This window comes from Lethenteron reissneri, chromosome 16 (genome assembly GCF_015708825.2).
Source record: "Lethenteron reissneri isolate LAM-NWPU_2019-01 chromosome 16, ASM1570882v1, whole genome shotgun sequence".
Classification (NCBI taxonomy): Eukaryota; Metazoa; Chordata; class Hyperoartia; order Petromyzontiformes; family Petromyzontidae; genus Lethenteron; species Lethenteron reissneri.
Genome location: NC_083794.1, coordinates 363,137 through 391,130, shown reverse-complemented (window position 1 = coordinate 391,130; position 27,994 = coordinate 363,137). Strand labels below are relative to the sequence as shown.

Here is a 27,994-nt window from a genome sequence, read left to right as displayed (position 1 = left end):
TCGCGGCGCGCCGCGTCCGCCACCAGCGCGGCCCACGTGCTCTCGGAGCTCCGAGAGCAGCCGCTGCTGAACGTCGAGCTGGGCTTCACCCCACACCAAGGCGTGGTGTCCTGGGAGCACACAAAGATCACCATCCCCCACATACAACTTAAGACTGTTGGGGCAAGTGTTGTTATCCATCCACACCCGGCCACCTTTGTCTCCCACAGTGCTGATCTTTACAATCGGCACCATGGACTCATTTAAGACCGAGTTTAACTTGAGGAATCATCTTTACTTGGACTGGAAGAATCCGATGAGCTATTAAGCTCTCTTTCACAGAAGTCCAGTGTGGGCAGGTCGGCAAGTAACAACAGAATCCAACTCGGGTCACCAAGATTGTCGCAGGGCAGCGCCTTAACCACTGCACTACCGCTCCCCAATGCAACACACGCACACAGCACACTGGTCCTCCCCCCTAGTCGACTTCGGGGAGACCCGGGACCGGTTCAGATTAATTGTCATTGGTGTTGGCCATGAACGGGAACCGAACTTGGGTCGCCGGGTTCGTAGCACAGCGTACGAACCACTGCGCCATACACGCGCACACCTGCGTGCCCACACACGTTTGCCCAAGCGTGCCTACCCGCACACTTGTCTCCGAGGTGGCTTCACCACGGCTCACACTGCAGTTGGGATGTGGTCTTTGTAAAATGTAATTAGGCCACATGAAGTGGAGGCAACCTTTGTAAATGAAGGCTCTCTACTGACAAATTATTCTGCTTATTTACCCAGGAAAACCACACCGAGTCTCAGGACTTGTTAAGGAGGGTCCTGCCAAGCTTTCACAGTCAGGGGCGATGTGTGCATTCCCAGTTGAGTAATTAGCAGGTAACCTATTATTTAGCATCAAAGTGTGTGGCCTATACCAGTTACATGTGTGATTTTTGTTTTAAGAAATTCTCTTATAGACCCTGGCTGAAGCCGAGTGGTGGGATTGTGCCAACCAATATTTCTCTGCCCGTAAATACGTTCGTGCGTAATTCCACAAAACGTCAGCTTACGAACGACGGTGTCTGCGATCGTGGCCAAGCACTGCACTTTTTCTGAACTTCAGCATAACTTCAAACGCCCAAAACCGAGCGAAAATTTCAGCTGGTGACAGTGGTAGGTGCCGGCATCCTCACCTGTCACCACCCGCAATTCACCCGCTACTCACCCATGCCTGAGGCGAGAAGCTCCCCACTTGGGTTGAAGTGATTCACCTGCACAGAACCAGGCATACACATTACAGCGTCACGCACAACAACAACCTCCATTCGCCACTAAGTGGCGGTGACGTCACCACGACACTTGTGCCAGGCTATGTGCACTTTAAGGCCACGTGAAATGTCAAATACCTGCTGGCAGGAGGTCACGGAACAGACCCAAGTGCCATGGGATGACTGAGATGCCTGGCCGATGCACCACCTGTGTCCCCTACTGTGCCAACGTGCTATGTTTTAGCCGCCCGGCACTCCACTCGTTCTTGTGAGCGTTGCTCTTCTGCCCTTCGTTGTGGCTGGAGGGCGACTGCCTCCAACTGCCCAGTAGCGTCCTTCACACGCCTCCTGCACAGAGGCAGATCTTGACACCGCTGGTACCAGTTATTGCTAAGTCCACTGAGCTCCATATCCTCGGACACCACATAATACTATCTCTTCTCTCGCCTGTGCCGTGTCCACTGAGCCCTCTCTGGGCATGCGGGATACTTCACCCAGCCATTATAGCCTTGCCTGCCTTAGGAGCTCACCGATGGGACTGTCCAGATCTTTCAAAGATTTGTGAGCTCTTCACACAATCCAGCCTGGTTAAACCCAGGATGGATCGTAGGCAGGCCAGCCTGAATGTTTCGAACCGATGAAGATGTTCCATTAGGGGGTTCACATTTTGCAAGCGTGGCCGATAAAACCCAAAGCTTCGTGTGGAGCGACAGATCAGGTCGCTTCTACACAGCGTTACGCAGCCGATGAAAAGATAATGCCGGTCGACTGATTCGAAGTGAGACCTCTGCTATCAAACCAGAGCTGATCATAAGCACACTGCTCAGGTATGGAATCCTTTTCACTCTCTAAACAACTACCCCACCAATGGAGAGTTGAGGGGGTGGAGTGTTTGATGACACAAAATACCCAGGCAGGTGCTTCGTTTTGGACGGTGCTGAGGGTAAGGCCCCACTTCTTAGTGGCACACTCCAGCTTCAGCAGCAGCACCTCCAACTCCTTCTCCGAGTGAGCAGCAATCACCAGATCATCAGCATACATAACATGGTTGACCAATAAGGGAGCCATCCCTCGACCGCACCCGAGCATTGATCAGCCTCCCGTTAAATCTGTACTAGATGGACATTCCTCCGGTAGAGCCATGGAAAGCTTCTCGAACTACGTGGTCGAAATTTTTGTTAAATAATGTGGGAGCCAGAGGACACGCGCGCACCGCGAGGCTGCTCCCCATCGGACGTCGCAGTCGCCCACTGTGCTCCCCCAGCCCCTCCGAGGAATTGTGCACCACGGGTGGATTCCGCGTGTGGAAGACACGTGCCGAGTTTGCCTGCGGGAACCGGGGCCCCGACACGACGCTCGGACGGCCGATGACGGGGAACACCCATGGCATGGTAATGGTGGTGCTCGCTGTGGCAGGGAACGCCTGGCTTGCCACGATAGCGCGCTCGGGAAAGCTGTCAAAAAGCCTGCGTGTTAAACCTACGCGTAAATGGTCGTTGCGATTATTACTCTCGTTATGGTCGTACGTTGCTCTGTACGGTACCTTACTGTGTACTCACGCACACACGCGCACTCACGCACACTCGCGTACTCACGCGCACTCACGCGTACTCACGCAACACACGCGTACTCACGCACACTCACGCGTACTCGCGCAACACACGCGTACTCGCGCAACACACGCGTACTCGCGCACACACGCGTACTCGCGCACACACGCGTACTCGCGCACACACGCGCACACACGCGCACTCACGCGCACTCACGCGCACTCGCGCGTACACACGCGCACTCGCGCGTACACACGCGCACTCGCGCAACACACGCGCACTCGCGCACACACGCGCACTCGCGCAACACACGCGCACTCACGCAACACACGCGCACTCACGCACACACACCCGTACTCACGCACACACGCGTACTCACGCACACACGCGCACTCACGCACACACACCCGTACTCGCGCAACACACGCGTACTCGCGCAACACACGCGTACTCGCGCACACACGCGTACACGCGCACACACGCGCACTCGCGCGCACACACGCGCACTCGCGCGCACACACGCGCACTCGCGCGCACACACGCGCACTCGCGCGCACACACGCGCACTCGCGCGCACACACGCGCACTCGCGCACACACACGCGCACTCGCGCACACACACGCGCACTCGCGCACACACACGCGCACTCGCGCACACACACGCGCACTCGCGCACACACGCGCGCACTCGCGCACACACGCGCGCACTCGCGCACACACGCGCGCACTCGCGCACACACGCGCGCACTCGCGCACACACGCGCGCACTCGCGCAACACACGCGCGCACTCGCGCACACACGCGCGTACTCGCGCACACACGCGCGTACTCGCGCACACACGCGCGTACTCGCGCACACACGCGCGTACTCGCGCACACACGCGCGCACTCGCGCACACACACGCGCACTCGCGCACACACACGCGTACTCGCGCACACACACGCGTACTCGCGCACACACACGCGTACTCGCGCACACACACGCGTACTCGCGCACACACACGCGTACTCGCGCACACACACGCGTACTCACGCACACACACGCGTACTCACGCGCACACGCGTACTCACGCGCACTCGCGCACACACGCGTACTCACGCACACACGCGTACTCACGCACACACGCGCACTCACGCACACACGCGTACTCACGCACACACGCGCACTCACGCACACACACGCACTCACGCACACACACGCACTCACGCACACACACGCGTACTCACGCACACACACGCGTACTCGCGCACACACGCGTACTCGCGCACACACACGTACTCGCGCACACACACGCGTACTCGCGCACACACACGCGTACTCGCGCACACACGCGTACTCGCGCACACACGCGTACTCACGCACACACGCGTACTCACGCACACACGCGTACTCACGCACACACACGCACTCACGCACACACACGCGTACTCGCGCACACACACGTACTCGCGCACACACGCGTACTCACGCACACACGCGTACTCACGCACACACACGCGTACTCACGCACACACACGTACTCGCGCACACACACGTACTCACGCACACTCACGCAACACAAGCGTACTCACGCAACACAAGCGTACTCACGCACACACACGCGTACTCACGCACACACACGTACTCACGCACACACACGCGTACTCACGCACACACGCGTACTCACGCACACACGCGTACTCACGCACACACACGCGTACTCACGCACACACGCGTACTCACGCACACACACGTACTCACGCTCGCAATGCCGGGGGAGAGGGGATCCTCGAGCCGGCACAGCAGCGCCCCGCTGTCGGTGTCGAACAGGTCGATGGAGCGGCTCTGCTCGACGGACGTCCCCGGCCGAACCAGATCCGGGTATCGGCCAATCACGGCCAGGTCGTACCTCGGGTGCCACGTCGCCTGCACGCCGCGCCGCACCATACCGTTACACCGGCAACCGCTCCGGCAGCCGTGCCATCGCTCCGGTATCGTGTGTGCCCGTGTCACCGACTCGGAGAGGTGAGGAGGAGGAGCTACAGACGAGCACGTGGTGTTCTGGCACTACCAACAACTGCCCAAGCTCTACCGCCCTCTACATATTAAGATGTTTTCAGTCAATTTGTGTTTATACGCGAGGGAGAAAACCCATACATTGCGAGGGGGCAACTTTATCCCATATACATTGAGGGAAAAAAGTATTTGATCCCCTGCTGATTTTGTACGTTTGCCCACTGACAAAGAAATGATCAGTCTATAATCTTAATGGTAGGTTTATTTGAACAGTGAGAGACAGAATAACAACAACAAAATCCAGAAAAACGCATGTCAAAAATGTTATAAATTGATTTGCATTTTAATGAGGGAAATAAGTATTTGACCCCTCTGCAAAACATGACTTAGTACTTGGTGGCAAAACCCTTGTTGGCAATCACAGAGGTCAGACGATTCTTGTAGTTGGCCACCAGGTGTGCACACATCTCAGGAGGAATTTTGTCCCACTCCTCTTTGCAGATCTTCTCCAAGTCATTAAGGTTTTGAGGCTGACGTTTGGCAACTCGAACCTTCAGCTCCCTCCACAGATTTTCTATGGGATTAAGGTCTGGAGACTGGCTAGGCCACTCCAGGACCTTAATGTGCTTCTTCTTGAGCCACTCCTTTGTTGCCTTGGCCGTGTGTTTTGGGTCATTGTCATGCTGGAATACCCATCCACGACCCATTTTCAATGCCCTGTCTGAGGGAAGGAGGTTCTCACCCAAGATTTGACGGTACATGGCCCCGTCCATCGTCCCTTTGATGCGGTGAAGTTGTCCTGTCCCCTTAGCAGAAAAACACCCCCAAAGCAAAATGTTTCCACCTCCATGTTTGACGGTGGGGATGGTGTTCTTGGGGTCATAGGCAGCATTCCTCCTCCAAACACGGCGAGTTGAGTTGATGCCAAAGAGCTCCATTTGTCTCATCTGACCACAATACTTTCACCCAGTTGTCCTCTGAATCATTCAGATGTTCATTGTCAAACTTCAGACGGGCATGTATATGTGCTTTCTTGAGCAGGGGGACCTTGCGGGCGCTGCAGGATTTCAGTCCTTCACGGCGTAGTGTGTTACCAACTGTTTTCTTGGTGACTATGGTCCCAGCTGCCTTGAGATCATTGACAAGATCCTCCCGTGTAGTTCTGGGCTGATTCCTCCCCGTTCTCATGATCAGTGCAACTCCACGAGGTGAGATCTTGCATGGAGCCCTATTTGCGAATAATCGCACCAACTGTTATCACCTTCTCACCAAGCTGCTTGGCGATGGTCTTGTAGCCAATCCCTGCCTTGTGTAGGTCTACAATCTTGTCCCTGACATCCTTGGAGAGCTCTTTGGTCTTGGCCATGGTGGAGAGTTTGGAATCTGATTGATTGATTTCTTCTGTGAACAGGTGTCTTTTATACAGGTAACAAGCTGAGATTAGGAGCACTCCCTTTAAGAGTGTGCTCCTAATCTCAGCTCGTTAACTGTATAAAAGACACCTGGGAGCCAGAAATCTTTATAATTGAGAGGGGGTCAAATACTTATTTCCCTCATTAAATGCAAATCAATTTATAACATTTTTTACATGCGCTTTTCTGGATTTTGTTGTTGTTATTCTGTCTCTCACTGTTCAAATATACCTACCATTAAAATTATAGACTGATCATTTCTTTGTCAGTGGGCAAACGTACAAAATCAACAGGGGATCAAATACTTTTTTCCCTCACTGTAGATGGAAACAGATGGGAGATTAATGCACTTTGTATTGCCATCTCCTGGCTAGCCAAGGTAAGGCGACCCAACCGCCATGCCTGCGAGCACGGGCCACGGGCGTAGTGTGCATGTGTACTGCGTGTGTGTGCCGCGTGTGTGTGCCGCGCGTGTGTGTCGCGCGTGTGTGCCGCGTGTGTGTGCCGCGCGTGTGTGCCGCGCGTGTGTGCCGCGCGTGCGTGCCGCGCGTGTGTGCCGCGCGTGTGTGCCGCGCGTGTGTGCCGCGCGTGCCGTCCCCTCTCACCTTGATCGGCGTCAGGTGCTGGAACTGGCGGTGAGGGTGAACGATGGTGCGCAGTGGCGTGCTCCAGTCAGAGCAGCCGTACACGCGGATCTGGTCGTACTGGTCGGTGGTGAGCAGCCTGGCGCCGTCCACAGGGCTGAAGTACGCTGCGCACGGCACAGGCCAACGGCGGCGGCGGCACCCGGCCGGCAGCGTCACGTGGTGAGATCAACGCGAGGCAGCATTACACCACCAATCACTCCAAACTAAACTAACTCAAAACTACTTTTATTGAACCAGGTAAGGCCCACTGAGCTATGTAGCTCTTTTTCAGAAGCGACCTGGCCACAAATGATAGCTCAACAAAGCGGCTTAGTGCGTGGACATTTATCGCAGCCAAATTACTCCAACCCGCATGTTGATTCTAAATGTGGAGGAAAGAACCGGAGGACCAGAGAAAAATCCACGTGACCACGAGGAGAACAAATATACAGCAGGCATCAGGGTCGGGATCAAAACCACAACCTCCTGCATACCAGTCGAGGTAGTTAACATCTTGCTGCCGTGGTGCCACCAAGTGGCGGTGATATTATCACGGTGCTTATGCCAGGCTAGGTGCGTGCGTGAGCGTGTGCCCCAAATCCGACGAACCGAGTTTCATTCCCGCTCACGGCCAACACCAGTGAAGATTATCTGAACCGGTCCTGGGCCTTCTCCCCTAGGTCGACTCAGCCTCAAATGAGTACCTGGTGCGGCTTGTAAACATCGCCACTGGGGAGACAAAGGCGGTCGGGCGTGGTGTTGGCCACCCACCCCCTCGTGTGCCGTGCCAGCCTTCATAGGTACTACTCGCTAACAGTACTTGCCCCAACAGTCTGTTAAGGCTACACGGGGAATGTTTGTCTTCACGTGTAAGTGTGCGAGTGTGTGCGCCCACCGGAGTTGACGGGCTTGTCGTGAGGCAGCGTGTACAGGCAGCTCTTGTCGTCCGTGATGGCACGGAGGTCCCACAGCTTCACGCTCTGGTCCACGGAGGCGCTGGCCAGCAGCCACTCGCAGTGCGGGTGGAACTCCACGTGGGTCACCTTCTTCTTGTGGAGTCTCAGCCTCCAAATCTTAAAGCAAATTATTATTATTATCAGTGCACCGAGTCTCAAGACTCGGAAGGTCCTGCAAAGTCTTTGCCAAAAGCCTAAAATATGAAAAGCCTACGTGTTAAACCTACATGGTCGTTGATCATTATTATTCTTAAGGAGGTACCTTATTCTGTACGGTATCTTACTGTGTACGCACACACACACGTGTACACGCACGCACGGGCTCATGTTGGTGCTGCTGTGTGTAATCCCAATTGAGTAAGTTGCAGGTACATTTTTCAACATTGAGATGTTTGGCCAATACCGGTTTCAATGCTTCATTATTTTTAACTAAGGGCGGATACTGGAGATCCCGGAAGAGACCCACGCAGAACAGGGGGGAAACGTAAACCCCCTCCACGTAGAAAAGTGCCCGAGTCGGGAATTGAAAACCCAGGCGTTTTTTGATTTGAGGCACGAGTGTTACCACTGCACCACCACCCTGCCGCCCTAAAGTATAACATTGCACACCAAGACGCGACACGCGTTCAAGTGGGCTGCACCCGTATTAAGTCACAAGTAGAATATTGCACCTCAGTTATATCGAACCCCTGAAGTGCTGAGTAACATCGTACTCCATTCGCACACTTCACACGTACACTTCTCACTACTTATCTTTACCGACCCCAGGAGGAAGGAAGCTTGGGTTGCTGGAGCTGTGACGTGGCTACCGGACGGGGCTATGGGGCTGCGCAAAGGCGCATGGCGAGAGAGATGGGCGGGCGGGACTGCGTGTGATGTGGGAGATGGTGGTGGCGAGCGGTGGCGCAGTGGTTAGCGTGCTGCGCGATGATTTTCTCAAGCGGTCCTGGGCCTCCCCTAGGTTGACATGAGTACCTGGTGTGGTGTGTAAACATCTGCACCGGGAAACAAAGACGGCCGGGCGTGGTGCTTGCCACCAACTCCCTCGTGTGCCATATCGGCCTTAGCACTTGCTCCAACAGTCTGTTAAGGCTACAGGGGCGGCAGACTTTGTCTTTGCATTGACAGCGCCAAAAAAAACCATGTGGAGCTCACCGGAGTGCCTTCGAGGCCACACATCTCCAGGTGACCGAGGTTGTCTCCGATAGCCAGGGCCTGACGTGGCACGGACACATCCACGCTGCAGTACCAGCAGCTGCGGCAGCGAGAGGCGCAGGACAGCAGCGGCGTTAGCGCGCTGCGCACGAGCAAGAACCAACGCATGGAGGACTCGCCGCGTCGGGCAGTAGCGCAACGCCCGTCGTAGTGGGAGACCTCGCTCTACCAGAAGGTGCCCAGGCGTGTCCTGTGAGGGTTACTGTGCATCTTATATATTACAGTTATACCAAGGTGTCGAGTAATGCGTCAGCCGCAGAGCCAGGACAGGGTGAAACGATGCTGATGTGAAGTCCTGCTAAGACGAGGGTATACATAAAGAAAGAGATCACCAAGGTGATCATTCTCCAATCGTAGTGATTTCATTTCCGGACGTTACGAGATTCAGAGTTACGGCAGTTCCAACTGCAACAATGAACGATTTCAAGACGCAGGCGTGGACTGCGAGCCCAGCGCGTGTGCGCGCGAGACGCTGCGCCCTGCCGAGGCACGACGCGTCACCGCGAGGTGTGTGCGCAGAGCCGTGCGGTGGCGCCGAGTTGATGCCCCCGGGTTGAGTGCCTGTGCCAGGACACGCCGCCGCGTAGACAGCGAAGACTGAGGCATGGGCTGGCGTCTCGCCACACCCCAACCGTCGCGTTGGGCGTCGTACCTGTAGTCGTGGTGCCGGTGCACGCACTGCGGCGCGTTGACGACGACGTGGCCCCGTGGCCCTGCGCGCCCCTCCACGTCGCGCAGCAGCAGCGAGCCGTCCCCAGACACCACGAACACGCGGGCCGCATCGCGCGGGTCGAACAGCATACCGCCCACCGCGTCTCCTGGTCCGTTCTGCGGTGTGACACACGCACGTGCGCAAAGATCCCCCGTGTAGCCATAGCAGATCTTTGGGGCAAGTACTGTTATCGTGTAGCGCCTATGAAGACAAGGAAATGGGTAGCCAGCACCATGCCCGACCACCTTTGTCTCCCCAGTGGCGATGTTTACACACCGCACCAGGTAGTTATTTGAAGCCGAGTTGACCTCGGGGAGGCCCAGGACCGGTTCAGATAATTGCCACTGGTATTGGCCGTGAGTGGGAATCGAACTCGGGTCGCTGGGTTCGGAGCGTAGCACAGATACTTGGCACCTTGGTCACACAGCACCGTAGCAAGGCACCCATCTCCTCCACGTGGGCTGAATAATTACTTTATTAGTATTGCACTTGTTTACCCAGCAAAGCCTCTCTGGGGGGTCCTTCCACATTTTCTCAGGAGTGGGCGATGTTGCTGCTGCTACACCGTGTTATCCCAATTGAGTAATTTGCAGATCCTTTTTCAGCATTGGGATGTTTGGCTCATAGCATTTGGATCGAGTGGGAGGAAACCGGTGAACCCAGAGGAAGCCCATGCACAGCAGGGGAGAACATACAAACTCCACACAGAAAGGCGCCCCGAGTCGGGAAATGAACCCAGGCTCTCCTTGCCGTGAGGCACGCCGAGCGTCACCGCTGCGTAGCCACCCGGCCATGACAAACACGCCTGTGAAGCGCATTGGCGAACCGCGCTCCGCTGGCGGATCGCGGGCGTGCGGAACGCACCCCGAGGAGGAGCGAGAGGGGCTCCAGAGCACGGTGGTCCCACAGAAGGACATCGCCGCCCTTGGAGGCCACAGCGAGCGTGCCGGGCCGCGACGGGTGCCACGCCAGGCAGGTGACGCGCCGGTCAAACGGGCTGACCTTCCGCATCACGCCATAGCGCGCCACCGAGCACGCGGACTGTCGCTTCAGGATCTGGTCGCACGACGACACGGGTGGCACGGAGAGAGGGGAGAGAGGGGAGTCGGGAAAGAGCGAGGAGAGTGGGGGCGGTCGCTCGTGCTGGGGGTGGCGCACGAGCGAGCATGCAATTGCAGGGCTGCACCTTTATCTCTTACCCTCGGTTATGTGTCATTATCGTCATGGCTACGAGGTGTTATTTTAAGGTGTAATGGGATAAGAACACCTCCGATCCATTGCCGCCACTGTGGTGGTGGAGCACGTCCATACGTAGGGAATTCAAACCGGAAATCAACTTCAATATTTATGAACCGATGATGAAGAAAATAACAGGCTTTACCCTTTCCGGCAAGAATACAGGTGTAATGATGTTCAAACACCACATGTGCTTGTGGTAAAACATGAAAACTTGCATGTATAGCCTTAAACGTTTGTTTGCATGTTTTACCACAAAGCATGTGTGGTTAATGCAGACTTGATGCCTTGTGATGGGTGCCTATTTGTTGTTTGAAAATCTTAACACCTCCTGTTTTCTTGCCAGAAAGGGTAAAGCCTATTCTTTTTTCATCATCTTGATACCGGCTACAAAAGTGTCCCATATATTATTTATGAACCGGCCTCACCACCCCCAATCATGCCGTGCTCGCGCACCACGAACTCCCTTGTAGAACAGCCGTGCCACCGGTCAAACACGATCGTCGTCAGCGCAACAAATCAAATGAGCTCAAGAATGGAACCCCGTGCATGTCGGGCAGTGGGGCGTTCCCCCGGCGCACCTGCTGCAGTCGGCCCGGGCCCCACAGGCCGAGCGGCCCTTGGCTCGCCAGCTGTACGACGCCGCGGCACGCCCAGGACGCGGCGGCCTTGCGCCCTCCGAGCGGCACTGAGCCAGCCGGAAAAACACACAAACACGCATCAACAACAACAAGCGCCATTCCCAACTCAGTGCCGGTGACGTCACCACACACACACAAAAGACAAAGATCCCCCAGTATAGCCTTAACAGACTGTTGAGGTAAGTGCTGTTAGTGAGCACCTACGAAGGCCGGAACGGCAAATGAGGGGGTGGGTGGTCAGCACCACGCCCGCCCACCTCCGTCTCACTCGTGGTAACGTTTTTACATATCACACTCGCTACTCAATTGAGGCCCAGGACCGGGTTCAGATAATCGTCACTGTGTTGGCCGCGAGCGGGAAGCGAACTTGTGTCGTTGGATTCCTCGTGCTAACCGTTCCACTACCGCTCCTCAAACACAAACACACAGTCCTGGACTACAGGCCACGTGCGCAGCCACCACCGCACGGCTGGTCACTGACATTGCCTGACTGCGATGCGAACGATCGCTCTGCGTTGAGTAATATCTGGGGGACGATTACATCACAAACGCGCCACCCACGAGATTTGTGGCGGGGCGATGGAATGCAGCGGTGGAGAGGGGACGCCGGGGGAGCGGGGCCGCTCACCACAGGCGGCCTCCCCCCCGGCTCCACCCTGCGGCGCCGTCCTCTTTCCCTTCCTCCTGCCCCCACTCCGTGTGCCTCCAGACTCCCGCTCCCGATCCACTCTGGGCCCCGGCGCCATCTGCAGGGCAGCAAAACGGCAGCGCCGACACACGTTGACCACAAAACTTCATTCCTAAAGAACAGCAATCCCTTGCCAACCACGGACTTGACAACTGCGGAATTCATGTACACACGGTTTATTATCTATGAACCAATTTACCAAACGCAGCCTGAAAATTTTGAGTATCCACGGGTAAGCACGGATCCTCAACACGCAGTTACAAATTTGGCGGGGCCGCGGTTCTCCTCCGCGCCACTGCGTAGCTCATCACGTAGACTGTGCCGCATCGCAACCACCCTCACTTTTTATAAAGAACCAGCACCACCGATCCAGCCAGCAGCGCCACTGTTCCTGCCTCCTCACCTGCCCACTCACCTGCCATTGATGACCCGGAGAAAGAGCGGAGGGTGGGCTGAGCCCCTCCTCCTTCTCACCACCCCTTCCCCCATCATCTCATCGTCATCATCGTTCTAATCATGGACTTCGACCATATATATTAAAGGTAAGTAATGTTAATTTAATCCATAATATAGGTTTTTTTTGGGTTGGTTCGCGTAAATATACATGTGTCGTTAAACCCGCCACCACCCCACACGGCCAATTAGTAAGGTTTGTCACGTAAACAGAACGTGGCAATTCGTTACTAGTGCAGCACACCGGTGTGTTGGGGAGAAAATACACAACATTTACAACCGTGGATTTGCCTACCACGGCCTTTCCCATTACTTTACTGCATTGCTACTATGACGCTTGTTTACCCAGGAAAGCCTCGCTGAGATGTGGCGAGATGTTAACTACCTCGCCTGGTATACAGGAGATCGTGGGTTTGATCCCGACCCTGACGCCTGCTGTATATTTGGAGTTTGCGTGTCTAACTCCCCGTAGTGGTGTGGATTTTTCTCTGGGTCGTCCGGTTTTTCCCTCCACATGTAGAATCAAAATGCGTGTAGAGTATTTGGCTGCTATAGATTTTCACATAAGCCAATTTGTTGAGCTATCATTTGTGGCCAGGCCGCTTCTGAAAAAGAGCAGTATAGCTCAGTGGGCCTTAACTGTTAAAATTAACAATAGTTTAGTTTTACTCTTTTTTTCAGAGGGCCATGCCCAAGTTTTCGCCGGCCCATGCTGGCGGGGCCATGTCGCTCTGCTGGCCTGGGAACGCCTGGGAATTCCCCAGGAAGAGCTAGAGTCTGTGTATAGTAGTGTAGTGTATAGTAGTGTATAGTAGTGTATAGTTACGTATAGTAGTATAGTGTATACACCATTGGAACCTCATTTGCCAGTAAAAATATAATTGGTTTTTTACCCTTCTATCTGGCAACAAAACTGACACCTTTTTTTTACAAGGAGTCATGCCAAAAGGCCTTTTGGCGTCATCTGGTCCAACCCATGTGAGACTAGGCTCTAAGGAAAGCTGTCTCGGGTGTGGACCAATCAACTTCAAGGAAGTGCACATTATCAGAGTTATGTTTTTTGTTTGCATTATGACTGCAGGTATTGTGGTCTATGTAAACATGACTCCTTGTAAAAAAAGGTGTCAGATAAAAGGGTAAAAAAACAATTATCATAGTATAATGTAGTGTAGTAGTGTATAGTGTAGTGTATAGTAGTGTATAGTGTAGTAGTGTAATAGTGTATAGTGTAGTAGTGTATAGTGTAGTAGTGTATAGTAGTGTAGTGTATAGTGTAGTGTATAGTGGTGTATAGTAGTGTAGTGTATAGTGGTGTATAGTAGTGTAGTGTATAGTAGTGATTAGTAGTGTAGTGTATAGTGTAGTGTATAGTGGTGTATAGTAGTGTAGTGTATAGTAGTGTAGTGTATAGTAGTGTAGTGTATAGTAGTGTATAGTGTAGTGTATAGTGTATAGTGGTGTATAGTAGTGTATAGTGGTGTAGTTTATAGTAGTGTGTAGTGTAGTGTATAGTGGTGTATAGTAGTGTATAGTAGTGATTAGTAGTGTAGTGTATAGTAGTGATTAGTAGTGTAGTGTATAGTAGTGTAGTGTATAGTAGTGTAGTGTATAGTAGTGTAGTGTATAGTGTAGTAGTGTATAGTGTAGTAGTGTATAGTGTAGTAGTGTATAGTGTAGTGTAGTAGTGTATAATGAAGTGTTGCTGGAGTGTGTGGCCAGGGAGAGGGAGGTGTGGACCGCCACTACTCAACACGCTGCCGCCGCGACCCTCACCGGGACAAGCGGCCTGAGAGACGAACTAGTATAGTGTATAGTGTATAGTAGTGTAGTGTATAGTAGTGTATAGTGTAGTGTATAGTAGTGTATAGTGTAGTGTATAGTAGTGTAGTGTATAGTAGTGTATAGTGTAGTGTATAGTAGTGTAGTAGTGTATAGTAGTGTAGTGTATAGTGTAGTAGTGTATAGTGTATAGTAGTGTATAGTGTATAGTAGTGTATAGTGTATAGTAGTGTATAGTGTATAGTAGTGTATAGTGTATAGTAGTGTATAGTGTATAGTAGTGTATAGTGTAGTAGTATATAATGTAGTAGTGTATAGTAGTGTAGTGTATAGTAGTGTAGTGTATAGTGTATAGTAGTGTATAGTGTATAGTAGTGTAGTGTATAGTGTAGTAGTGTATAGTGTAGTAGTGTATAGTGTAGTAGTGTATAGTAGTGTAGTGTATAGTGTAGTAGTGTATAGTGTAGTAGTGTATAGTGTATAGTAGTGTATAGTGTATAGTAGTGTATAGTGTATAGTAGTGTATAGTGTATAGTAGTGTATAGTGTATAGTAGTGTATAGTGTATAGTAGTGTATAGTGTAGTAGTATATAGTGTAGTAGTGTATAATGTAGTAGTGTATAGTAGTGTAGTGTATAGTAGTGTAGTGTATAGTGTATAGTAGTGTAGTGTATAGTAGTGTAGTGTATAGTGTAGTAGTGTATAGTGTAGTAGTGTATAGTGTAGTAGTGTATAGTGTATAGTAGTGTAGTGTATAGTGTATAGTAGTGTAGTGTATAGTAGTGTAGTGTATAGTAGTGTAGTGTATAGTGTAGTAGTGTATAGACTGAGAGACGAACTAACGAACGACCCCCCAATCGTTGCACGTTAAAACTTCCTTCGCACCGTACATTGCCAACCGTGCTTGATCAACACCAAAGCCGTGAGGAAAAGTGAGAGTGGGTCTTGGGCAGGCCGCGTTATACGGGGACACCGAGGGTCGAGACTAACAACGGAATGGCGTTGCAAGTGCGCGATTATCGTAGTAGCAAAAGTAACTACTGTACACGTGTAGCGGCTACTACACGTGTAGCGGCTGTAGCTGCTACAAAGGCTACGGGCCCCGCCCTTTCAAGGGCCCCACGCTAAATGCTTTCAAGCTATCAATTGCGGTTCAGTGATTCTGCACTTGCTCTATTACTATAGTACTATACCGCCTTCAACTTTTATGAACGACTGGGTGTTTAAGGTTAGCGATTTGTCGTATTATCCGGCTGTATAGCAAATGAAATGATACACTTACTTCACTGTACAAGTTTAAAACATCAGTGTTTTAATATTTACGTGTTTTTTATTATTAATTTAGGGCCCCTTTATAACAACAGACGCGCCAGGCCCCGCACCGAGCACATGGCAAGGCAGCGGGGAGGCCTCGTCGTGTACCTGTTTGCCGAACTTCTTTCGCACCGCACGTCGCCCAGCGTGCACGTCGGAGGTGTGGGGGGGGGGGTGACAAACTAAACAAACAGCGGCGTCTTCATCCAGCGGCGGAGTGATCAAGGCGGGTGGCGGTGACGGCAGGCGGAGAGAGTCGCGTGAGAGGGAGAGAGGCAGCCGACTTCACCTCCTGCTCCTCCTCCTCGCTGGCGGTGCCCCGCGTGGCGGCAGCGGAGGCTGTGGGCTGGCAGCCCGTAGCGCCCCCCACTCGCACAGAGCCCCCCACTCGCACAGAGCCCCCCACTCGCACAGAGCCACCCACTCGCACAGAGCCACCCACTCGCACAGAGCCCCCCACTCGCACAGAGCCACCCACTCGCACAGAGCCCCCCACTCGAGGCAGCGCGGCTCCTCCTCGCGTTACACAAGCACCGTGGACTTGCACAACCACCACCACCACACACGGTGAGCACGTGGCCGTCCCCCACCACAACAACAATCACGCACGTGGCCGTCCCCCACAGCGGGCTGTGGCAGTGATGACGTAGCAGATGTTAATGACGATGACGTCGACGATGTTAATGACGATGACGTTGACAATGTTAATGACGTTGACGATGTTAATGACGATGACGTAGACGATGTTAATGACGATGACGTCGACGATGTTAATGACGATGACGTTGACAATGTTAATGACGTTGACGATGTTAATGACGATGACGTTGACAATGTTAATGACGTTGACGATGTTAATGACGATGACGTAGACGATGTTGATGACATTGACGATGTTAATGACGATGACGTTAAAAATGTTAATGACGTTGGCGATGTTAATGACGATGACGTTGACGATGTTGATGACATTGACGATGTTAATGACGATGACGTTGACGATGTTAATGACGATGACGTAGACGATGTTGATGACATTGACGATATTAATGACGATGACGTAGACGATGTTAATGACGATGACGTAGACGATGTTGATGACATTGACGATATTAATGACGATGACGTTGACAATGTTAATGACGTTGACGATGTTAATGACGATGACGTAGACGATGTTGATGACATTGACGATGTTAATGACGATGACGTAGACGATGTTGATGACATTGACGATATTAATGACGATGACGTTGACGATGTTAATGACGATGACGTAGACGATGTTGATGACATTGACGATATTAATGACGATAACGTTGACAGTGTTAATGACGATGACGTAACGATGTTGATGACAATGACAGTGTTAATGACGATGACGTAACGATGTTGATGACGATGCATCCGGCGAGTGACGTCATCGCCGAGACACGCTGCCCGGATTCGCACGCGGGGGCTGCCACTGGGGCTGGGAGCCGCGCTGCCGATCCGCTGCGGGCTGCTGCGGGGTGCTGCCGATCCACTGCGGGCTGCTGCGGGCTGCTGCCGATCCACTGCGGGCTGCTGCCGATCCACTGCGGGGTGCTGCCGATCCACTGCGGGCTGCTGCCGATCCACTGCGGGGTGCTGCCGATCCACTGCGGGCTGCTGCCGATCCACTGCGGGCTGCTGCCGATCCACTGCGGGGTGCTGCCGATCCACTGCGGGGTGCTGCCGATCCACTGCGGGCTGCTGCCGATCCACTGCGGGCTGCTGCCGATCCACTGCGGGCTGCTGCGGGCTGCTGCCGATCCACTGCGGGGTGCTGCCGATCCACTGCGGGGTGCTGCCGATCCACTGCGGGCTGCTGCCGATCCACTGCGGGGTGCTGCCGATCCACTGCGGGCTGCTGCCGATCCACTGCGGGCTGCTGCCGATCCACTGCGGGGTGCTGCCGATCCACTGCGGGGTGCTGCCGATCCACTGCGGGCTGCTGCCGATCCACTGCGGGCTGCTGCCGATCCACTGCGGGCTGCTGCCGATCCACTGCGGGCTGCTGCGGGCTGCTGCCGATCCACTGCGGGCTGCTGCCGATCCACTGCGGGCTGCTGCGGGCTGCTGCCGATCCACTGCGGGCTGCTGCGGGCTGCTGCGGGATGGACTTCGTGGGCCCCTCGCCACGCGGTGAGTGGAAGGCGCCGCTCCCCCCTCCTCCTCCTGGCCCCGTGCCCTGCCCCTGAAACAGTCGCGGGTTTGTTGCACACTTCACGTCAGACACGCGGCCTTCGTTGAGTGCAGAGCTTCAGCCAAGCCCGTAATTATAATTCATTTTGGGGGACACACATCACCCCCAATATTCAAATATACTCAAAATGCCCCCCCCCCCAATATATTGCTATAAAATAATTGCTATGCTATGTAAATTAAAACAATTTGCTAAAAAATTGCCCACAATATCTGGACTTGTCTTCATATAAATCAATGCATAGATTTGTGTTTATATGATTGATTGTGGTAATGGTTGTACTTTATAAACCCCTAATCTCTGCCATTACATACAATGAAACAAGAAATGGTAAAAAAGTTAAAACAGAGCAATGTAATGCAATATACTATTAGACATTATTGTAAAAAAAGTTAATAAAAAGCCCATCCTATGTGTTAGTGATTTTTTAAAAATATTTTAGGCAGGAAATTCGTTTCTAAATTTAGATATTTTTCTGGGTTGGGACCCCCAGACACCCTGAAAGATTTGGTCCCCCCCAATGTTGACCCCATGGCTACGGCCTTGGCTTCAGCGTTACTGTAATACAAATCAATGCCGGGTGAGCTGACCCAGCCTGTCTGTTCTCTATGCGTCCAGAGCTAGTTCCTGTCTGCAATCTTAACGCTGCCCACTGAGTGAGTGGCTGGGTTAAGTTCGGAGGGCCAAGTTCAGCCAAAAGCCATTGTGCATCCATCTCTCCAGCAAGAGAGGGCCCTCTCGCGCTCAGCCCGGTGCCCCACGGGGCAGCGGTGGCGGACAGCAAACGCCGCCTTGGCCGAGGCCGAAAGAGGGCTCGCTGCTGCTGCTGCTGCTGTTGTTGTTTAACTTTCCTCCGGTGGGATGGCCACGTTTTCTCAGCTGTTTGAGTCGATTGTCTAAGCCAGTGGCATCTCAAGCTTTGTTTGGCGACGGTACCCACTTTGTTGAATTTTAGTTTTCAACTGAGTTCCCTTATCCCCCCCCACTGCCACCCTCCATTTGCTTGACCCAAAATAGTTCTGAGAAATAAATGTGATGGATAATGAACATCAGTATTGTAACCAATGGTCCATTTTGAAGTATCCTAACTATCGAGTAGCTCTTGCAAGCGAATAAAATTAATCCACGTGTTCGCGCTCGCTGGGTTACTCTTGAAAACAGTATTGTTCACGATCAATGAGTTTAGGAAGGTGTTTTATATCGTCCTAGGTTACCATGTAGATTTAAATTCTATTGTTATTTTATATTGGCAGATTCATACGTGATTATTCACCCACGACTCTAATGTATGATGTAATTTCACTCGTTTATAAATCACCTCGCGTACCCCCCAGAGCTCTGTGTACCGCCGGTTGAGAACCACCGGTCTAATGAACAGAATGACCACACGTTAGTTCTTTTGGAGATGGTGGTCTGGATAATGCTGAGAGTCATTGTGCATGCAATCTGTGTGCGTTGTTAAAAGCCACTTAGTAGGCTCAGAAGCATCTCGGAAGTGGCTGCGCATGACATCGGTGACTTGTGTGTGTTGAAGACTGACCATCTGACAGCCGCGTAGGGAATTGGAGAGCACATTGCGCATGTTTACCGGGGAAACCCTCGCTGAGGCTCAAGACTCTTTCTCAGGAGGGTCCTGGCAAGTTTGTCGCAGTAGGAGGTTGATGTTGCTGCTGTGTGTAATCCCAATTCAGTCATTTGCATGTAATTGTTCGGCATTGGGATGTGGTTTGATCAATACTGGTTACACTGTGTGTGTTTAGCTATAGCAGGAAATCAGAAAACCCGGAAACATACAAACTCCACACACTCGCATACTCTGACCATGCAGAAAATGGCGAGTACATACAAACTCCGAGTATGGAATCGAACCCAGGGACGTCTTGCTATGAGGCACAAGTGTAACCACTGCGCCACCCTGTTCAGTTGGACGCGTCTTCAGTTGGCAGCGCTGCAACTTGTCTGGGCCCACACTGCCGGGAACCTGGCGAGGAACAGATTGAGCAGCCGGCTTGCTGCCCTTACGATCGGATCCTCGGACCCCGGTACAGGGTACCGCGGAAAGGATTGCGACAAGGAACAGCAGTGGCGTGGAAAGCCCAGCCATTCGCAGCACTCGCCTGCTTAATTGGTGCCAATGCACTGACAATCTCGGAACAGCTCTTGTAAGAGTGAACGCGTTATGTTGTCATTGTGTATGAGCAACATATGTATCAGATAATGCAATATTATACACCCTCTGAATACATACACATTTAAAAGATTGCATACATAATGTTCTAACAACTTACAGAATTCACTCTTTGGTTCTTTCGGTAAAGTCACGTAGAAAGAAAATCAATTAAATAATAGAATACGACGTTTCGATTGCAACACAAGCAACCATCATTAGGTAGAACTAAATTTGAGAAAGAGACAAAACACAGACACGGAGACACACAGACACACTCTAGAAGAGAGAGACAACACAGAGACACACAGAGAGAGACACAACATAGACACACAGAGACCCAATGCCTCTGTGTCTAGGCCTTAAATAGAGAGGGAGGGGGGTGGTGGGGCAGAGAGAGAGGTGGGTCTGCTGTAGCAGAGAAATTAGCATGTCACTGAAATACCCAACAGGACTGGTACATTTTAAAGAGAGTTGTGTGGAAATCCACCCCGAAGCAACCGAGGGAGAGAAAGAGTGAATGGACCTATGAGAGCCTGGTACATTTGTAGAGGTGATACGCGCTGGAATTAGAGATCGTATGCCAGCGCGTAATGATTGGCTGTGTAGGTGGTGACGTGCGCTGACGGTGGAGGATCAGGGGTCATCGCGGGGTCGTGGGTTACGGGGTACTGATTGGCTGTGGACCGGTGACGTGCTGAGAGGGAGTGATCGGGTGGCAGCGCGGTGTGATTGGTGGAGGAGTGTTAACACGCGCTGGGGAAAACGGATCGTAGAGAGAGTGCGTCGTGATTGGTTCATTAAGGAGCGATGCTCACGCTGAAGTACGCATCAGCTCCGCCTCTCGTGAGCAGGGGCTATAAAAGGGGATGCACACAGGCGTGAGGGCAGTGTGTAACCAGCGAAGAATGAAGACGGGGATGAAGACCTAGGGCCCTGCGGTACCTAGTCCCGCTGTCCTAACGGGACCGGGACTCTGTGTAACCCAGAGGCGAGTGTAGTGTGTGTAGCCATAGGCATAAGGTCTACACGAGCCGAATGCAGTGTGTGTAGCCAGGGACATAGGGTCTACACGAGTCGAGTGTATTGTGTAGCCAGGGACATAGGGTCTACACGAGTCGAGTGTATTGTGTAGCCAGAGGCGTAGGGTCTACACGAGTGAAGGGTATCGTGTGTAGCGAGAGGCCTAGAGTTTACACGAGAGTAGTGGAGTGTGAAGTCGGAAGAAAGGAGACTACACGTTGTATTTTGACACGTAAAGATTTAATAAAAAGTGTGTTCCCGTCAAGAAGTTCCTGCCGTCAATTCCCATACTTCAACTGGCGTCAGAAGTGAAACGGTCTTCCAAGCATGGATACAAGGAGGAACCGTCGGACCCACGGGATTGACCACGGGGACAACCTCGACGACGCGGGTCAACTGGCATCGGGGGGTGAGGAAGAGGAGTTGCCCACGGGGCAGGATCCGCCGACGGCGCCGGACGAGCCACGGGGGACTGACGCCGTGCTTCGCGAAGCGCACTCCCGTCTGGCGGAGCTGCTGCTCGCCGCCGCGTCCATCTTGGCGGAGATCAGCTCGTCGGGAGGAGCGGGAACGGCGGCCGACGTTCTGCAGGGTCGCCCTGCAGATTCCCGCCAAAACGATTTGGCGATGGCCGCCATTTCATCTGCACCGACTTTTGGCGGGAACGGCCATCACCACGTGGCGGCGGTTCTCCATGCGCGCCCGCTGACGTCACCAACGCGCGCGGCGGACCGCCATCACACACCCGCCGATGGGGCCGCCATCTTAAACACCGGCGGGGCGGCAGAGAGGAAGCACGAGGAGGAGGACGACTTCATTTTTCAGCAGCGCCTTCCCACGTTGTCAGCCTTCAAGGCGGAAGGCGGGGATTGGAGCCAATTTCAGCGCAGATTTTGGCGCATCAGGAGATGTCCGCCTGGTCCGACGCTACGGCACTGCGGGCACTGCCTGCCATGCTGGATGACAACGCGCTCGCGGCCTTCACGTCCGCACGCAGGTTGGACCGCTCCACGCTCAAAGATGCGCTGGCTCTCATGGCCAAGGTCTATGGTCCTCCCTCCGCGTGCCGCCATCATTTTTATGCAAGACGGAAGGCGGACACGGAGACCGTGCTCGCCTACCGCACGGCGTTGCTTGCTCTCGCCGACGCCGCGTTCCCTCGTATGGACGAGGAGGGCCAAGATGCCATGGTTTTGGAGCAGCTGCTCAAGTTGGCGCAGGACCTGGGGGTCCCCATCAACACGGCCGATGAGACCGATATTTCATCCTTACGGGTCGCCACAAGCATACAAGCGCACGAGGTCCTTCAACGTAAACAGGGAGTCGTCTGCAACGCTGCCGTGGCCTCAACTCCGGGCCCAGTTGTCACCGTGCCCCAAGTCGTCAGCCCACGAGAGGAGGCGTTCATCGCGGGACGACCGGGGGACTGGAGATCGGGGGGTCGTTCGCCTCTGCGAGCGGCCCGCAAGCTGGAGCAACCGAGATCTCCGACGACTGTCATCACCTGCTATAACTGCGGCCTCCGGGGCCACGTGGCCTCCGGTTGCCGCGCCCCACGTCAGCGCGCCATGGGACCTCGGCTGGACGACGACCAAGGCCCCAAGTCGTCCCTGCAAACCCCGGCAAGTCGCGGCACCTCACATGCTCGGCCCGCATACTCGGCACATATGGGTCGTCGCGTTGCGGCGGGGGAGAGCCGAGTAGAGTTCGGGGATTCGGTTCAGAGAGGGCGATTCGGCCGAGACCGGGGAGACATTAAATGGTCGGAGTTGGGGCACAGAATAGTGGCTGCCTCAGCGGGTTCATCCGTAGTTACCGGATCTATTGATGGGGTCGAGGTCAGGGTGTTAGTGGACACGGGGGCATCGGCGACTATTATATCGGATCTCATTTATAATATTCTCCCTGTACAATGTCGTCCGCTTCTTCCGGTGGATGTGCCATTTTACGCCGCTAACGGGGGATCGTTGGGCATTATCGGTCAGATTAGGGCATCCATTTGCATTGGTGATATCAAATTGTCGGGACCCGTTTTGTTTCGTCCTCCCTGGCGGTCCCTTGTCTATTGGGCACTGATTTTTGGCAAAAATGCCCATCAAAATTCTCATTGATCAGCGTTGCATTGAACTACCATCGGGTCGCCGTATTTCATTTTTGACGAGCCCTAATGAAATTCGGACGGCGTGCGCTACCATACAGGCGTTAGCGACACAGACCGTGCACGTGCCTCCGGGTTCACAAATGTTAATTCCCCTCCGGTTGCGGAAGCCATGGGTGAAGGAGGCCTCGGAACAGGGCATGCTTTTGGGTCCTTCTAATAGGGCTGTTGGAGGTCTCGATTTGTCGGTGGCTCACACTTTGGTGGGGGCTGACAGGGATCCGTTTGTGATGGTTTTAAACGCTGGGGCGCGGCCGGCCGTCATTCAGCAGGGCACCGTGCTAGCTCACGCGGCGCGGGTCCCTGCGGAGGAGAGGCTGGTTGCGCAGGCGGATCCGAGTCCCACGAAAAACGTTACATTGAAGGAGGACCTCGATTGGGTTGATTCGCTGTGCGCGGACTCTGACGATTTATCAGCGGTACAGTTGGGTGCGCTGCGCGGGTTGCTCATTGAATTTTCGGATGTCTTCAGTAAACATAAGTATGACATTGGGTGCACGGACCTGCTACGCCACCACATTGAAACGGGCGATGCGGCACCGGTCAGGCAAAATCCCTTCCGACTGAGTCCTGCTGAGAAGGAACATGTTCAGTCGGCAATTAACGATATGCTAGAAGCCGACATTATTTCGCCTTCCTCCAGTCCTTGGGGAGCGCCTATTGTGCTCGTTAAAAGCAGGACGGGGTCCCTGCGATTTTGCGTCGATTTCCGTCGCCTGAATAAGATCTCTGTGGCCGACGCGTATCCGCTCCCCAGGATGGACGAGTCTCTCGACGCATTGTCTGGTGCGCGATACTTTTCGACTCTTGATTTATTATCCGGATTCTGGCAGTTGCCACTCGACGAAGAGTCTAAGCCTAAGACCGCATTTCGGACTCCAGGGGGCCTGTTTCAGTTTAACCGGTTACCCATGGGACCTTCACTCCTCTCCGGCGACGTTTCAGCGTCTTATGGAATTGGTTTTGTCGGGCTGCAGTGGGATACGTGCCTCATTTACCCTTGACGATGTCATTGTTTTCGGTAAAACGTTTGAAGAACACCTCCAGCGATTGAGGGGGGTGTTCTTGCGAATGCGATCGGCTAAATTAAAGTTTAAACCGGCCAAATGCCACCTTTTTCGTAAATCCGTGAGGTACTTGGGTCACATTGTCGACTCTTCGGGATTTCTACCGATCCTGCGAAGACGGACTGTGTCAGTTCGTGGCCAACGCCCACGTCAGTGTCAGACGTACGCAGTTTCATCGGTTTGCTTGTATTATCGCCGATTCGTTGAGCACTTTGCCACCATTGCAAAACCCTTGCACGCTCTAACGGCGAAAGGAGTGAAGTTCCGATGGGGACCGGAGGAGGAGGCTGCATTCTGCTCCCTCCGGGACGCCTTGGTTAGGGCCCCACCCTTGCGCTATCCGGACTTCGCGAGTCCCTTCTTGCTAGACACGGACGCTAGCAACACGGGCATTGGGGGAGTGCTGTCCCAAGTCGTTGGAGGGGTCGAACGGTGGTCGCCTATGGTAGCAGGGTGTTGTCGCCGGCAGAGCAGCGCTACTGCGTCACCCGTCGCGAACTGCTTGCCATTGTTTTTTTTGTACAACAATTCAGGCCATATCTCTATGGTCGTCATTTCACGGTCCGGACGGACCACGCGGCGCTCCAGTATTCATTGCGGGTCGCCCAGCCCTCGGGCCAATTGTCGCGGTGGTTGGAAGTCCTCCAGGACTATCAGTTCACGACTACGTACCGTAAAGGCTTGCGACACACAAATGCCGATGCCCTGTCGCGGTTGTTGCCTTGTCACAAATGTGCGTGCTTATCGGGATCGGCGCGCTGTAAACCGCCGGTTACGGAAGGTAGGGAGGCGTTGGTTGCGGCCGCGAGCACACCAATTGGGGATGGTCCCGCTACCCCTGGGGGTCAGGACTCGCTGCTCTCAATGTCATTGATTGAGTGGGGCCGTCTCCAAATGGCGGACAGCTCCCTGCTGGCATTGCGCCGCAAGACGGGGGGTTCCGAAGGTAACCACGACCGAACTGGCTCCTACGAGCTTAAGCAAGGCCTATTGATGAGATGGGACAGTTTGTCCCGGCGGCATGCGATTGTGGTGCCTGCTGCTGTGAGGGGGAAGGTTGTCTTGGCCGCACACGAACGCCTCTTGCATTTGGGAGTTAACAAAACGCTTGCCCTGCTTCAGCGTGACTATTATTGGCCGGGAATGGGGGGTGACGTGGTGAATATTCTGAAGGGTTGTGTTGAGTGCGCCAGACGGAAACCACCGCCTGTGCCAGCTAATCCACCGCTGCAATCCATCCAGGTCTCGCGCACTAACGAGCTCGTTGCACTCGACATTCTGGGGCCTTTTCCGGTCACGCCTAGGGGTAATAAGTACCTGTTGGTGGGGGTCGAATATTTTACCCGGTGGCCTATGGCGTGGCCACTCGCCAACCAGTCGGCGGCGGCTGTGACGGACGCCTTTGTCCAGGGCTACGTCCTGGACAAGGGGGCTCCCGAACGCTTGCTGACTGACCAAGGGAAGAATTTTTCGAGTAAATTACTGCAAGAGGTGTGCGACCTGTTGGGTACCAAGAAGGTGCGTACCTCCCCGTACCACCCGCAGACGGACGGGATGGTGGAGAGGCTTAACAGGACATTGACTTCTATGTTGTGCCAGCAGGTGTGTGAGGCGCATGTTGATTGGGACCTGCAGGTCCCTGGGGTCCTCGCCGCGTATAGAATGGCCCCCCATGCAGCTACGGGATTTTCCCCGTTTTATCTGATGTACGGTCGGGAAGCCGACCCGCCCATGGAAACGCAGCTGGGTCTGTCCGCACCACGAGCAAATTCGAAATTGGCAGAGCATATTAAATTTAATATTCATAAGCTGACAGAGGCAAGGGAGGCCGCACGGCTTAATTCACGGGCTCGCCAAATTGCAAACGAGCGGTTGCGGGCACGGAAGGTGTCCGTGCACAATTGGGAACCAGGTGACAGGGCCTGGCTGCATTGCCCGCAGGCACCTTTGGCTACGTCGCCTAAATTGTTGAAGCCGTGGCGGGGACCCGTGGAGGTCGTGCGGGTTGCACGCCCCCAGTGCGTTCAGATAAAATGGGGAAAACGCCGTTGGTACGTCCACCCCTCCCGACTGAAACCGTTCTCGCCTCCGTATGGCCTCCCCTTGTGTCATGAGGGCCGAGCATGTGACGTGACCAGCGACCCTGAGGGGGAATTGTCTTTGCCTGCTCCTCACATGTCTCCGCCTGATCCGCTCCCAGGTGTCTCGGAACTGACAGCTGCCGACCACCGGCGGCCGGATCTTGAGCGGCCGGAGCCACCGGACGGTCGCCAACGTCCCGTCCCATACGACGGACCGGCCAGACGGACTCGCGCTAGGTCGCGCTACTTTGTGTGACCTGCCACGTGAGGAGTCGAGGCAGCCGGAGCGCCTCGGCACTGCGTTTAGTCACAGAGACACTTGGCGCGTTCGTTTCCGGTGTTCGCTTTTATTGTGTTCGTTTTCCGGTGTTCGCTTTATTGTGTTGTTCGTCGGGCTGTATATTGCTTCATATTTAAGTGTGTTGTGTGTTGTTGTTGCGTTACGGGGCACACTGAGAGGTGGAGTTTCTTTGTTACTGCATTGACGTTAGGTTGTGTTGTTGGTTAACAGCCGGGCCGGCTGCAAGCTATGTGGGAGGGGGTGATGTAGAGGTGATACGCGCTGGGATTAGAGATCGTATGCCAGCGCGTAATGATTGGCTGTGTAGGTGGTGACGTGCGCTGACGGTGGAGGATCAGGGGTCAGCGCGGGGTCGTGGGTTACGGGGTACTGATTGGCTGTGGACGGTGACGTGCTGAGAGGGAGTGATCGGGTGGCAGCGCGGTGTGATTGGTGGAGGAGTGTTAACACGCGCTGGGGAAAACGGATCGTAGAGAGAGTGCGTCGTGATTGGTTCATTAAGGAGCGATGCTCACGTTGAAGTACGCATCAGCTCCGCCTCTCGTGAGCAGGGGCTATAAAAGGGGATGCACACAGGCGTGAGGGCAGTGTGTAACCAGCGAAGAATGAAGACGGGGATGAAGACCTAGGGCCCTGCGGTACCTAGTCCCGCTGTCCTAACGGGACCGGGACTCTGTGTAACCCAGAGGCGAGTGTAGTGTGTGTAGCCATAGGCGTAAGGTCTACACGAGCCGAATGCAGTGTGTGTAGCCAGGGACATAGGGTCTACACGAGTCGAGTGTATTGTGTAGCCAGGGACATAGGGTCTACACGAGTCGAGTGTATTGTGTAGCCAGAGGCGTAGGGTCTACACGAGTGAAGGGTATCGTGTGTAGCCAGAGGCCTAGAGTTTACACGAGAGTAGTGGAGTGTGAAGTCGGAAGAAAGGAGACTACACGTTGTATTTTGACACGTAAAGATTTAATAAAAGTGTGTTCCCGTCAAGAAGTTCCTGCCGTCAATTCCATACTTCACATTTAAGAGAGAGAAATAGGCAGTTTGAGAAAAAAAAATGAGCATTTTTTTTGGAAATGTAATGTAATGCAACACAGAGTCGGCTAACACACAGTTAGCGCATAGCCTGGTTGATCGTGTATTGCTGGTAGGCTAGTG

General features: G+C 53.7%; 1 protein-coding gene across 1 annotated transcript in view; it reads right to left on the bottom strand.

Annotated features, from left to right (window-relative positions):
- Positions 1–3: 3 nt before the first annotated feature.
- LOC133343094 (DNA damage-binding protein 2-like) overlaps positions 4–27,994 on the bottom strand; it is a gene marked incomplete at its 3' end in the record, with an annotated part of 37,591 nt that continues 9,600 nt past the window's right edge. The window contains exons 2-11 of the mRNA XM_061552598.1: positions 12,213–12,330; positions 11,525–11,631; positions 10,572–10,763; positions 9,648–9,823; positions 8,936–9,035; positions 7,720–7,897; positions 6,804–6,949; positions 4,532–4,696; positions 1,199–1,244; positions 4–110 (exon numbers count right to left, since the gene is read on the bottom strand). Of these exons, the coding sequence (XP_061408582.1) occupies positions 4–110; positions 1,199–1,244; positions 4,532–4,696; positions 6,804–6,949; positions 7,720–7,897; positions 8,936–9,035; positions 9,648–9,823; positions 10,572–10,763; positions 11,525–11,631; positions 12,213–12,330 (1,335 nt within the window). The remainder of the gene's footprint in view (positions 111–1,198; positions 1,245–4,531; positions 4,697–6,803; positions 6,950–7,719; positions 7,898–8,935; positions 9,036–9,647; positions 9,824–10,571; positions 10,764–11,524; positions 11,632–12,212; positions 12,331–27,994) is intronic.